This window comes from Rhinolophus hipposideros (genome assembly GCF_964194185.1).
Source record: "Rhinolophus hipposideros genome assembly, chromosome: 3".
NCBI lineage: Eukaryota > Metazoa > Chordata > Mammalia > Chiroptera > Rhinolophidae > Rhinolophus > Rhinolophus hipposideros.
Window position 1 is genome coordinate 74,104,994 of NC_138049.1, and position 13,462 is coordinate 74,118,455.

The following is a 13,462-nucleotide window of genomic DNA, read 5'->3' on the forward strand; positions in this document are numbered from 1 at the left end:
GTGATGAGGGTGAGAGAATCTCTTCATCCAGGCATGCATACACTCATTCATTTGCCAAATATGGATATCTTCTCTTTGTCAGGCCAGGAGGATATAGCCAAGCATCTGACACAGTCATTTCCCTCCCTGAAGGCCTCCCTGGACCTTAGGCTACTCGATCCCCTTTCTCCTCCAAGGCCTTCTCTTTATAATGTATAAGAGCCCGTGCTTGTGTCTGTCTCCACTAGATTCATCTCAGCATGGTCTTCCTCATAACATATGCTTTGTCTTATACTTCAGTTGCTTAATAAATATTTAGAAAATAACCTTTTAGTTAAATGGACTATAAATTGAATCTCTTATCTCATATATATTTTACTCAATGTTGTTTTCTTCTCAAAAAATAGTAAAATACATGTGCCAACACCTTTTAGTGAAGAAATAATATCCTAACTTCAAAATGTTATAAGTGGCAGTCATTGGTAAGTGGTTTTGAAAGAATTTGAGAGCAGCTTAGTTCTATATAGGCAAAAGACTTCTCCTCCCAGTTATGCACTAAATATTTATTGAGCACTCATTATGAGCCAGGCTTTGTTCTTTGCACCTGGGATACAGCAGTGAAAAAAACACCAGTCCCTTTTCTCATGGAGATCACATTCTAATGTATCAAACCTTTTTCTTCATAGGTTCCAGCCTTTGAAACCTTCCATGTAAAATGTCATTATCCACTAAGCAATCAAATCCAGTGGGAATGAGCATGCCAACTGACCTTGAGAGTCAGAGTTATGAAAGAAATTGAGACAGACACTGAAGTCAGCAGTTTGTATTAACCATTGTAATGTCTTTCTTACTTCAGCCTTTGTCTCATTTTCAAGAATCAGAAATAGAGATGTTTGAATTTAGACCCTGTTGCAAAGTTAAAAATGTCTACTCTTCTCTCTGAGTGAGGCTTCTCACTGCTGTTCAAAATAAAATTCCCCCCAACAGAAAAATATTGATAAGAGTACTTAAAATTGATAGCAGGAAGACCGCTATCAGAAATGGCCTGGTTCCTCTCAGGGAAAGCACAAGCCTGTAACTAACTGCCTCAGATGAATAGACATGAGGTAAATAAATGTCTCATTTCAGCTAAAGAATAAATTATCTTTCCCATAGAAATGTAAATTAAGATGGATCACAAAGCCTTTTCAGATGCCTCTGCCTTTTAGAGTAACCATAAGCAGAAAAGCCAATTATAAAAGTTTGTGCTCTGCGAGGGTTATATAGAAAATACTATCTAGGAGCTCTGCTATGGAAAGCTGAGTACAGGCAATACTGAAAAGAAATGAGTTACAACAAACTTTCTGCCACCCTTTTTCATGTGCCTGGATGAGGAAGAACACCAGTAATTTTCCAAGCGCCTGTTTACTTTCACTTTATCTTAACGGCGTGGAGGAGGAAACTTAGAAATTCCACGTCACTGTGCCTGTCAGGAAGAAGCCATTATTGCACAACTGAACTGAAAAGGCATTTAAAGGACCCGTTTCCCCTCACACACTGTCCTGCCATGACGGGCTGTACTTTGGGGCAGCGGAAGCCTCCTTTCTAAATATTGTATTAAATCTTTTCACAAAGTGCTCTTTTTGGCAGAAACAACTGAGATATGCCAGCATTTCCAACAGCCATCACCTCCCAGGATCAAGGGTGCACACTGGCCCCAGTCTTTCTTTAGAGCAGCACAAATAGCCACCCCCCCCACCCCCAGTTTTAAGCATTTTACAACTTCACAGTCACTCCACAATCTGAAACTTGAGCTTCCCACAGAAGTTTGGTTGAGATCAAAAGCTCTCTGGCTGGGATACGTATGTAGTCTGGTCTCTTTAATGCTGAAGAACCGTTGTGTGTGAAGTGCTAGAATGCTGTTAAAGGAAATTCAAGTGTGTATGTTGTATAAATTACCTATATCTATTATAATGTTCCCTGACCCTTTTTTTTAACACCAAGAAAACACTTCAGATGTCTGCAGTGCTTTCAGTTGTTCTATCATCGGTGGCAGAAAGATTACCCTGGGGCATTCACGAGATTCTCTTTTTTACCGTCACCAGCTACAGAGAAGCCATATGATAGATAACAGCATCTGTGTAGCACTGTCATATATATTACCTGACTTAATCCTCACAATAACCCTGAATATGCGGGGAGCAAGACCTGGGTCAGCGATATATTCTCTGACTGTTTATAGAGGGTTTTGGGCCCCACCCAGTAACCTTGGCTCTCAATGCCAAGAACTTCAACCCAGTAAGCCCACTGGCTCAAACCATTATATTAGACCAAAGAAATTCCTTAACGATATCTGTCCCTAGCATGGAATCAAATGGTTATTTAAAAGAAAATTGTTTCTTATTAATTTTTTTAAAATCCTCCAAGAAGACTTGTGCATAAAGGCACACTGGAGATTTTTACCTTCTCCCAGAATAAGTTGTAAAATTCACCCTGGTCCCCAAAGCAATTTGTTGGGCATTTGTTGTAACATTATCTTAGCTTCATGTATGATATTGGGGAGTATTTAATTGTTCTACGTTTATTCTGTAGTGTTGTGAGTTTTTTTCAGTGTTTTCTGTAAACCTAGGCATGCCAGTACACTATGTAGTTGCTTCTGTGAAAAAATTTAACTCATTATTTCTACTAACACACCAGTTTGAAAATTCCAAAGATTAGGAGACTTTGATCCGGTGCCAAAGACCAACCCTCCCACTCTACACTGTTACGGAAAAATGAACTCCCTCCAGAAGAGCTGTTGACATTCCATTCTCGGTTGCATGAACCTTGTTATTTCAAATTACGGATAGAAAACAAGGCTTTGAGGGGAAGAACCTGTTGCCATTGGGAAGTGTAAGTTCAGAATGCAGGAGAAAAGTCTAGAAACCTCAGCCTGTGTTTTCTATGCCTCCCCCCCAACATCGTCCTCACTTCCTGCCTCTGTGACAGGCTTCCCTCACAGATGAACCATCACCTCTTTTTAATCTTCACTGTTAGCAGGAATGTTAGCTGCAGAGTCATTACCAGGGCCCCTGGCTTCTCCATTCTTTCTGGGAGTTTTCCTCAGACACCAGCCCTTCTTCCTACCCTTACTCTTTAGCCCACACAGTGAAACACAATCTAAGAAGGCTAAGGAACAATGGTGAGCTTCTCTCCAGGTTTAGAATGGCCTGAGGGGTGTACATTATAAAATATTCTGAGTCCTTGTTCTTCCACTGTAAGTCTGAACAGGTTGAAAAGAAGAGGAAGAGGGTGGAATGGACTGAACCAGGACTATCTGAGACTGTCAACTGAATAAAAACTAAAATAAATGAGGAAATAGTGAAGACATGTTCAAAATTCGAATTAGTGGTATCTACTATTGTAATATTATAAATAACAATATTTGTAAATTTCTCAGAGTAGAGAATCGGTGCCAGGTATTATATGAGGGCTCTTCATTTAATGTTCAATTTCATTCTCCCCACAGCCCTATCATGTAGGTTTCAGCACCACCATTTTTTGATGAGGAAACTGAGAAAGTCACATAGCTAAGTTGCAGCGACAAGATTAAAATCAGGTCTCTCCGATGTTAGAGCAGAATTTCTTTAGTCCTATGTTATGCTCTCTCTATTAAAAATCATTTTGGTGAGGGAAGGGTGAAGATGGTAAAGAGAGTCAAAAATATGTTAATAAAGGAAATTAGAGTTCAAGTGGGGAGCATGCAATAAAGTACATAGATGTCGAATTATAATCTTACATACCTCAAAATTACATAATGATTATTTACCGATGGTTACCCCAATAAAGTTAATTTTTTTTTAAAGTAAAGGAATAAGCCTCATTGCAATAGGAAAAAAATCATGTTTGTACATTGTTGATGAGCACAAAAATTATTACAACATTTTTTGGAGAGTAATTTGGCAGTACATCAACATTAAATAAACATTTTCATTGAACCAACAATTCTACCTATAGCAATCTAGCCTAAAAAATACTTAAACAAGCACCAAACATTTTTTGTAATATTGTCAATTTCTCATCAATAAGGAAATTGTTAAATAAGTTCTGGTACATTCATAGTAGAGAATACTACGCAGCCCTTAAAATGAATGAGAAAGAGCTGAGATAGAGGTGTAAGAGACCAACAAAATGGCCTAACATTTTGTTGAATGATGAAAAAGAGTTACGCAGCAATATACAATTGTTTTATACTATTTTTGTTAACAAAAAAGCAAATTATATAGATTAGATATAGATATAGATATAGATAGATATAAAGATATGTACATAGAAAAAGATCTGTTAGCAGTAGTAAGTGATATTAGAAAGTGACTAGAAAGAACAAATGTTGGAGAATATCTTTACAGCGTTGGAATGGGAAGAGGAATAGATGGATTTCACTACATTAAGTATTTCTGTTCATCAAAATATGCCAGACAAAGTTAATGAATGACATGAACGACAGACTGCAGGAGAGATTATAACATCTTGTCACTATAAGAGGTTAATATCTAAAATATTCAAAGAGCTCTTGCAGATCAACAAGAAAAAGGCAGAAAACCCAAAAAGAAAAATGAGCAAGCAATGAAGAGACAATTCACTTGACAGAAGGCCTGATGTCAAACAAGTATATGAGGAGATGATCAAACTCCTAGTAATTATGGAAACAAAAAGAAATGCAAACTAAAACTATCACGAGATATTACTTTAGATAGCATTGGCATAAATTAGAAAGTTTGATGCTACCCAGTATTGGTAAAGGATGTGGAAAGGTGAAAATTCTTGTCTACAAGAAGAAAGGAGAGACTATAAATTGGCATATCCATTCCAGAAAGCAAAATATTTGTATTTAAATTAAATAAGAATACACATTTTGATTCTGTATAATGCCCCACAGCTGGGTATATGTCACAGTGATTCTCACTCAAGTCCTTCAGGGAGCATATATAACACACTGTTTATTGTAACAGAGTTGGAGGCAACCAAGATGTCCCTCACTAGGGAAATAAATGAGTTAAATGTGGTGAATGTTTACTATGGAATAATATCACCACTCAGGAACATGCAGAGACCTCAAAAAGTATTGAGTGAAAAGAACACTTATAGCACAATACCACTTCTGAAATTTAAAAACCCATACAAAAAATATGATATTTTCCAAAGATATTTGCATAATTTAGAACACATAATAAACACATTAGAATGAGTGGCAGTGCAGGGGAGGAGAATGAGTAGAGGTGGGGGAGGGGGAAACTAAAAACAAGACAGTGGGTTTGCACTAAACATAAGATTCTATAAACAGAAGGGTATGAGATAAAAATAATTTTTAAGCAGTATTCTGCAGGTGTTGAAGTTGGGCAGAGGAAAAATACTTCACTTTCTCATTTTTAGCCTTCTGCATTATTTAAATTTTTTTACAATGAATGTGCATTACTTTGATAATTAAAATGCTACAGAAGAGTAGTTTTGGAGACTATTAGAGAAATGTTCATAATATATTACTAGGTATAGTGCGATTACATTTTTTAATAACAGCTTTATTGAGATATAATTCATATACTATAGAATCCACCTTTTTAAAAATGTACAATTCAGTAGTTTTTAGTACATTCACAGAGTTGTGCAACTATCACATAATCTAATTCCAGAACATTTCATCACTCCAAAAAGAAACTTCTATGCACTAGCAATCACTCCCCATCCCCCCACCCCAGCCCCCGAGGCCATTCCACAGCAAATCTACTTTCCATCTCTATAGATTTGCCTATTCTGGACATTTCATACAAATGAAATCATATAGCATGTGGTCTGTGTGTGTCTGGCTTCTTTCTCTTGGCACAACATTTTCAAAGTTCACCTATGTTGTAACATGTATCATACATTGCCAAATAATGTTCTACTGAATGAATGTGCCACTTTTTGTTTATCCATTCATCAGTTTATGGACATATTTGGGTTGTTTCCTTTTTGGCAGTTATGAATACTGCGGTTATGAACATTCACTTACAGGTGTTTTTGTGTGGGCATATGTTTACATTTCTCTTGAGTACAGTGATTCCATTTTTGTTTAAATAAAATATGCGTAGGTTAAAAAAAAAACTAAATATATACACCAAAGTTAACAGAGATTACGTTTGGATAGTAGGATAACAGGTACTTAAAAATGTTTTCTCCTTTGTGCTTTCTTATTTTTTAAAATTTTCAAAAGCAAAAATTATTTCTTTTAATCAGGAAAAAATACATTGTTTAAAAAAACTACAAAAACTCAGGGTCAGCCCCAGAACTGATTGTTCCCCTGGCTTTTGAACCCCAAACCCTAGGCAGGAATTCCCCACCCTCCAGCGTCATCTCCCTATAAACTTTACACCTCAGGCTGGGCTAGAGTGGCTTCTTCGGCCTACAAAGTGGCCCTTGTTGATATTCAGGTCAGCCCACAGGCCATGTCAAATGACTTACGTTTACTTGCCAAAAAAGCCAGACACCGTCGGCGAATGCCATTCAGTTGTTACTTTCTCTACTCCCTTATCCCAGTATAATGTCCACCATATATTCACTGTAAAGATTTTATATTTTTGAAAACTACTTTTAAAGAACTAATTATTAAAGCATTCTCTCTCTCTCTCTCTCTCTCTCTCTCTCTCTCTCTCTCTCTCTCTCTCTCTCTCTCTCTCCCCTCCCTCCCTCCCTCCCTCCCTCTCCCTCTCCCCCTCCCTCCCTCTCCCCCTCCCTCCCTCTCCCCTTTCTTCAGAAGCTTGGAATATACTGCAGTTTCACTGCCCTAGAAACCACTCACAGCGCGCGGATCATTTTACGCTGGACACCACAGCCGTCCTCCAGATTTGAGCCACTTGGTGGCGAAACATGAACTACGGACACTTCCCATCAGGGTGGGGTGGAGCAGATATTTACAGATCTCGGGAAACTTGAATTCGACTCATATTTTAGCTGACTCGTGACTCAGAACTATCAAAGACTAGATTTCCTTTCTCGGAGGAGAGATGATTATTAGAGCAACCATCTCAGCGCGCTCGCCGGGAGGAAACACAAAGAGAAGAATTGAGAATGACTCAGCCGGGCCGGCGGGGCGGGCACCCGCCTCCGGAACAATGGAAAGTCACCGCGGGGCCTCGGAACCGGCCGCCGGCGGCACCTACACCCGCCGGAGGAGGGGGGGGCTGCCCGCAGCTCGCGGCGGCAGGGACGCTAACAAACAGTGCCCATTTCTTAGTTTTTAACCTAAAATGCAGAACTAGCTCTTAAGATTACAATCTAACAATGATAAATTTGTAAGCCCCCCAGGAGCAGTGGAATCCAAAAGCACAGGTCCCGGGGCTCGTTCCCAGAGGCCAGGGTCACCGCGCTAGCAAACTGCAGACGCCCCGGTTCCCCACACCGACTCCTCTCCCGCTCCAGCGCCACCCCGCCCAGCCTGCACCCGTTTTCGTAACTCACCTGAAAAAAGGCACTAAGGCAAACCTTTGCTCCCAGGCCAGGGGTAAAGGGTTCACTAAGGTTGGAAGAGCCAGCTTCGACTGCACAGGACAGGCATCTGTCCTTTCCGGCAGGAACAGGGACGCGGGGAAGACGCTGGCTTGAGGCCTGGTGGTTAGAAAATCGTTTCTGGAAAATGCAATGTCTCCTACAGAATGTGTCGGGCTTAGGGATTCTTGCCCGGGACTCAGTTACTCTCGAGGAATACAGCAGCTGCAGCCAAGTTTAGAAAATCAATAGAATGTTTAATACCCTCGTTTGGTCGTTGGCGTGCTTGCTGGTGTGGGGGATGAAAAGCTGTCCTGGCTGGGACAAGCCAGCTCTGAATATGTTGGGGCCCACCAGTGTCCCCAGGGTGGGCGAGGGCCCCACGACCACCCCCAGCTGCCCAGGTGTTTCCAGGAGTCCTGAGTGCAGGCCAGGCAGTCCTGCGGGTCGCAGCTCTGAGAGCCCAGTGGAATGGCACGAGGTCAGGGAGGACAAGCCCTGCGAGGAAAGGGGACCTCACCTCTGCGTACAACTGCGCTGGCGGTGCCCTTCGACCCCTGGAGTCTGGGCTACCCGCGAACTGCCCAGAACAGCTTCCTGCCAGGTCCAAAGCCCAGAATGCCACCCAAACTGAAATTTGCTCCTCTAAATCTCTCTGCTCATATCCGAGAACACATACACCCCCATACACTGATACCCCAATACCCCATATTCAAGTCCCTCTCCTGTTCCCATAGATGAGATGACCGTATGGCTCACCATCCAAACCACGACTTTTAAGAGGGAAAGGAATGCTATTAATGATTACACCTGGACAGAAAATCTGGCTGGGGCAAGCCAGGATCGCCTTAGGGGATGTGAGCAATGTATCTAAATTCAGAAAACATGTTTTTATTCCTCACTTTCTCCCAGTGAAAGGGAAGGAGGGAAGCTGGTGGAGGTGCATGTTAAAAAGAAAATAAAGCCTAATTCAGCACTACATTTTGAAAAATATCCTATTTTATTAGAAACACTTAGACTTAGTATATTTTGCACTACTTTTGTTAAATGCTTGGAGATTTATTCGTAAACGCTGCAACAATTTCTGTGGACATCAGCAAAGCAGGGTTCGCAAGTGTTGCAGGGGATGTGGAAGTAGCCTCACTGTGCCAGACTGGCCTGACAGTGGTCTTACTTCCCACGGGATTCAATCTGTGCATTATCTTTATGTACATGTAGTTATTACATATATACAGATTTTGAAAAAAATCATTTTTGTCCCCCCTAGTAGTGGCATTCTAACTGCCTGGCTCGTGTAGTCAGCAATAGCCTACCAATTTTTTTTTTTTAAACAAACTCATAGCACATACTGTGTGCAGGCACTTTATGTTCTAAGAACTTTCCATATAGTAACTCATTTAATCCTCACAACAACCCTTTGAAGTATAGTGTTATCATTCCCGTTTTACAGAAAGGGAACTCGAGGCAAAGAGAAGTTAAGGAAATTGTCCCAAATCTCACTTCTAATAAATTACACAGATGGGATTGCAACCCAGGATTACATACACCCAAGTACTAAACTATGCTGACCCAACTATGAACACTTCCTAAGAACAATAGGAGACGTGAGAACTGGCTTAAGTAAGCTCATATGCTAAAGTACTTAAAGATGTGTTTTACTGGTGCCCATAGCTCTTTACTAAATGTTCCCATCAGCCGTTCCAGAATAAAGCTGCTAGTAGGATTCACCACAGCGGTGGTATACGCCTTCAGGAGGGTGATCCAGTCTTCTTTTCCTCTAACCCTCAGCTCCCACTAAACTACAATTCCAGTTTATACTTTCCTGCCGTAGCATTTCCCCTGTGCTTTTCTCTCCACCTAAAACATCTCCCAAGTCTCCCAAGCCAGTTCTTGCCACTTGACTTCTTTTATTGAAATCCCATCTACCTTTAAGGCTCAGATCAAACTGGCATTCTGTCATCACACGAGACAAACTCTCTCCGAAATCTGAAATCCTACAGTCTTTATTATCAGCACCACTCACATGCCCACATATCTTATCTCCCCTACTCAGTCAGCAATTTCTTTTTCCCACAACAGTTAGCACAGCACATTTTTACATAAATGGTTCTCAGTGAATGCATAGCCCCACATTGTTTGCACTTCATCCATCCTCTCTATTAAATACCTGCAAAGAAAAATGATGCATTGATTATTTCAATGAGAAGACTTCCTTCTTCTGAAAGAACCACGATTCTATTCAGGTATCTGATCCTCTCCAGTTCTGAGCCAGTGCTGCCCAATAGAAATATAAAGCAAGTTGCATCTGTAATTTTAAATTTTCTAGTAGCCATATTAAAAAAGTAAAAATAAACAGGTGACATTAATTTTAATAATAAATTTTATTTAACCCACTATAGCCAACGTGTCATTTCAACATGTAATCGATATAAAAAACATTAAAGAGATATGTGGACAAAAACAGGTTTCTATAGAAAATAACCTCCCAGATCATAGGTTCCGAACTGGGCAGGTCAAGGTGGGTAGAAATGACTTAGGCCTACAGCTTTTTAAAAATTATTTTTGTATTTCCTTTTCTTTTTTTCCATGTAACTTCTTTAGGAAAAGGCTTATCTTTGCCTTAAGTAAGCCATGTCCATTGTTTCTGTGCACCTAGGTTCACACATCTTTGAAATGCCCTCTTTCAGATCCCTCCTAATAAGTGAAAGTATGAGCTTAACTATCCTGTAATCCAATCCTCACCTTGCTTTCTCCCACTTTCGTGTAATCTTCCTTACATTCTGTCCTTCATCTCAAATGCAAGAAAGAAACTGAAAGACTTATTCTTGAGAGCATTTGAAATCCTGCTTCCCAGCAACAATTGTCATTAGTTTGGCTCAAATAAACTCATAACAATTTTCTACAAATTTGGACATTTTTTACATCTACAGATATTTTCTGAGAGAGAGAGAGAGAGAGAGAGAGAGAGAGAGAGAGAGAGAGAGAGAGAGAAAGAGAGAAAGAGAGAGAGAGAGAGAGAGGTTTCGGAACATGGTGAGTATTTTACACTTAAAGCATATCTTAATTTAGACTAGACACTTCAAGTGCCCAGTGGCCACATGTGACTAGTAGTTTCTATATGGGACAAATCAGTCTAAGCCCCTCAACTTGGCATTCCCATGGCCACCAATACTGGTCCAGGAATGGTAGTCTGGGCACCTAAGTTGGGCTGATCAGACTGAAGCAGAGGAGTTATAGTCCCTGTTTGGGAGAGGTATCTGCCTCCTAGTAGTGACAAGGGAAGCCTGTAGCTTTGACTGCCTGGCAGCCTATATGGGAACCATCTTGGAACCATAAGGGAACTGGCAGGACTGCTGTTGGGATGACACGAATATTGAGGACGGCAGGAATGGGGAAGCAGAAAAACCCTGTATCTTTAATGACATCACTGAGGCACTCACTGATCACACGAGGACTGGAGCTCACCCTACTTGTGGTTATGAAAAATAATAAACCTCCCTTTTAAGCCATACTGAGTCAGTTTTCTGTAGCCTCCCAACATCAGAGCCAACCCTTGAATGCGGGTCTGCAGCCTTCTCTAGGCCCGGGCTTCTCCCTCAGGGTGCCTCTCAAGACTGGCAGCTGATTCTTTTGGACCCTGCTGAGCTTCTTTCAGTGGCCTAGCGGTGGCAACTGCCAGTGGGTTAGAAGTACAAACCCCCAAACATGCTGGCACTTGTGAAGGCCCCGCCCCACAGGTGGGTTCAGTGCAGGTGCAGGCATCTGAAGGCATAGAAAGCCCTTTGCAGGGACAGCCGCGGCCTCACTGACCTCGCAAGCTAGCCAGCGCTTGCTCCGTCCGCCAGGGCAGACATTTGTCACAGCCCTTCATCACCTCTCCTGGAAGCCGTAGACCCTGGGGTTGGACCAAAGGTGGATAAGCACGAGCCCTTTGCCAGGAGGCAGCTCAGGAAGCCACACTTGACACTGTGATATGGCAGCTTTTTCTGGCAGGGTGCTAAAGATAGGATTAGGTATCCTATGCTAACTGCTGGTGCAAGAAATTTAGAAGAAAGGTCAGAAGGGTTGACAAGAGCACTGATAACTACAGGGCCATAGATTGAAGAGAAGCGGCAACAAGGAAAATGGACTGAAAAAATGCCACCGCAGGAGGGAGATAAAATTGTGTTGCTTACAAGCAGCAGCACTGTGTGAACGAATGCGCTCTGAGTCAAACAGAACTAGCAATTCACTTACAATGCACAGGTCTTACAGCCCCAAAATTGGAAGGGAAGGCAAAGCCACAAATACTCAAGCCTCTTTCCCCAGAGACTATGCACCTTGCACCTGTTGGTGAAACTTTAGCCACATGGTATAGTGAGATGGATGTGGCTTCAGGACCTGAGATGTGCCACTCCGGGCTAGTACAACGGTGGGCAAGTTATGAGGCCTCTGTGAGGCTCAGTCTCTAAAATTAGCATCATTATATTAATCTCACCGCTTTGTGAGGCTTGTGTGCTTAAATGCGCATGAAGCCCCCCATCAGCTACAAGGGCTGTAAATATTCACTGTTATGATGTCTTTTATGAGAAAAAGAATAGTTCTGGTGGGTTTGTCATATCCAGAAGCTACTACCTATTATGCACTTCTGAAGAATAAATGCCACATATAATTGTTTTTAATAAAATTGTGTGTTCTTACAGCATTTATTCCGATCAACTTTCTCTGTGGACTCTAGTTCCTGCCTTCCAAAATGAGAGCTCCGATTCTCGTCCTGCACACTACAGAGGACTGGAGTGATGGCCAGATGAGCTTACAGATACACAAGGTTTACTAAGATGTAGAGCTCATGCATCAGGAGTATCGCCTCCAAAATACTTACAGCAGCTAATTGCAAAAGAGCTTGCCAGGGTGTGGGATCCAACTCCTGTTTTCGGAAATGTTTCAAACATTGGAAACTACAGAAAAGAATATGACAGACATATTACCATCTGTTAAATCTGGAGGATAGTCATATGGTAGTCATATTACTTTCTGTACTTTTCAGTGTTTGAAACGTTTCATAAAACAACAATTTTTTTTAAAAGGCCTAAGTCAAGTATCAACATCTTCTCTTGGGTGCAACCCTCCATATACTATATCCTGAACATTGAATTAGAGACTATTTCTCTGTATCTCTGTGACACTGTGCTAACTTCTGTTAAATCACTAATTACATTTCATTATAACTTCTTATTACCCCAGGTTTTGAGCAGTTTGAGGGGAGGAACCAAGTCCTTCATCTCTGTCTCCTCCTCAAGCCTCAACCCTGTCATATTGTCGAGCTTAATAAATGTCTCAGGAAATTAAACCACGTAAATTAATATGAATGAAAGACTCTGGATTTTCTCTAAGGCTTCACCAACAACCAGAACCTTCTCTCCTCACCAAGACTGTTTCTCCTCTCCATTTCTCTTTTGCACTAGATACAAATTTCTCTGAATGTTTAAACTCTTTATGGCTAAGAAAAATCTGATAGTCACATATCAGAGCACTGTGCTTCATTTAAAATTGATTTACATAGTGCTATAGACAGTGTTTGTGTCCCCCTCGACATGCATAGGTTGAAACCTAATCCCCAATGTGATGGTATTTGGAGGTGGGGCCTTTGGAAAGTGAAGTGATTAGGTCATGGAAAAACCTATCAATTGTAATAATGCCCTTATAACAGAGACCCTAGAAAGCTCCTTTGCCCCTTCTGCCGCAGCAGCATGACAGCTGTCTATAAGCCAGGAAGCAGGCTCTCACCAGGCCCCAAATCTGCCAGAATCTTGATCTTGAACTTCCCAGCCTCCAGAACTTTAAGAAATAAATGCTGTTTATAAGCCCAAATAGACTAAGCAGCTCAAATAGACTAAGACACATATACTAAAACTGCAAAAGAAAAGGCAAACTCAATCAGAACATCACTTTTTCTCTATATATTCAAGACTGTGAATACAAATTTGAAAATATGGTTGCTGTTTTCTCTTCCCAGGAAAAGGCC

The 13,462-nt window shown here is 41.2% G+C and overlaps 1 protein-coding gene across 3 annotated transcripts in view; it reads left to right on the forward strand.

The window, feature by feature from the left end:
* Positions 1-6,936, forward strand: part of SLC17A5 (solute carrier family 17 member 5) — a 59,807-nt gene extending 52,871 nt beyond the window's left edge. Inside the window, exon 11 of one of the 3 annotated variants that reach the window (XM_081044996.1) lies at positions 6,728-6,936. In XM_081044996.1, the coding sequence (XP_080901122.1) occupies positions 6,728-6,844 (117 nt within the window). In that variant the 3' untranslated portion in view covers positions 6,845-6,936. The remainder of the gene's footprint in view (positions 1-6,727) is intronic. The other 2 variants (XM_081044997.1, XM_081044995.1) reach the window with 2 other exon arrangements.
* The last annotated feature ends 6,526 nt before the right edge of the window (positions 6,937-13,462 follow it).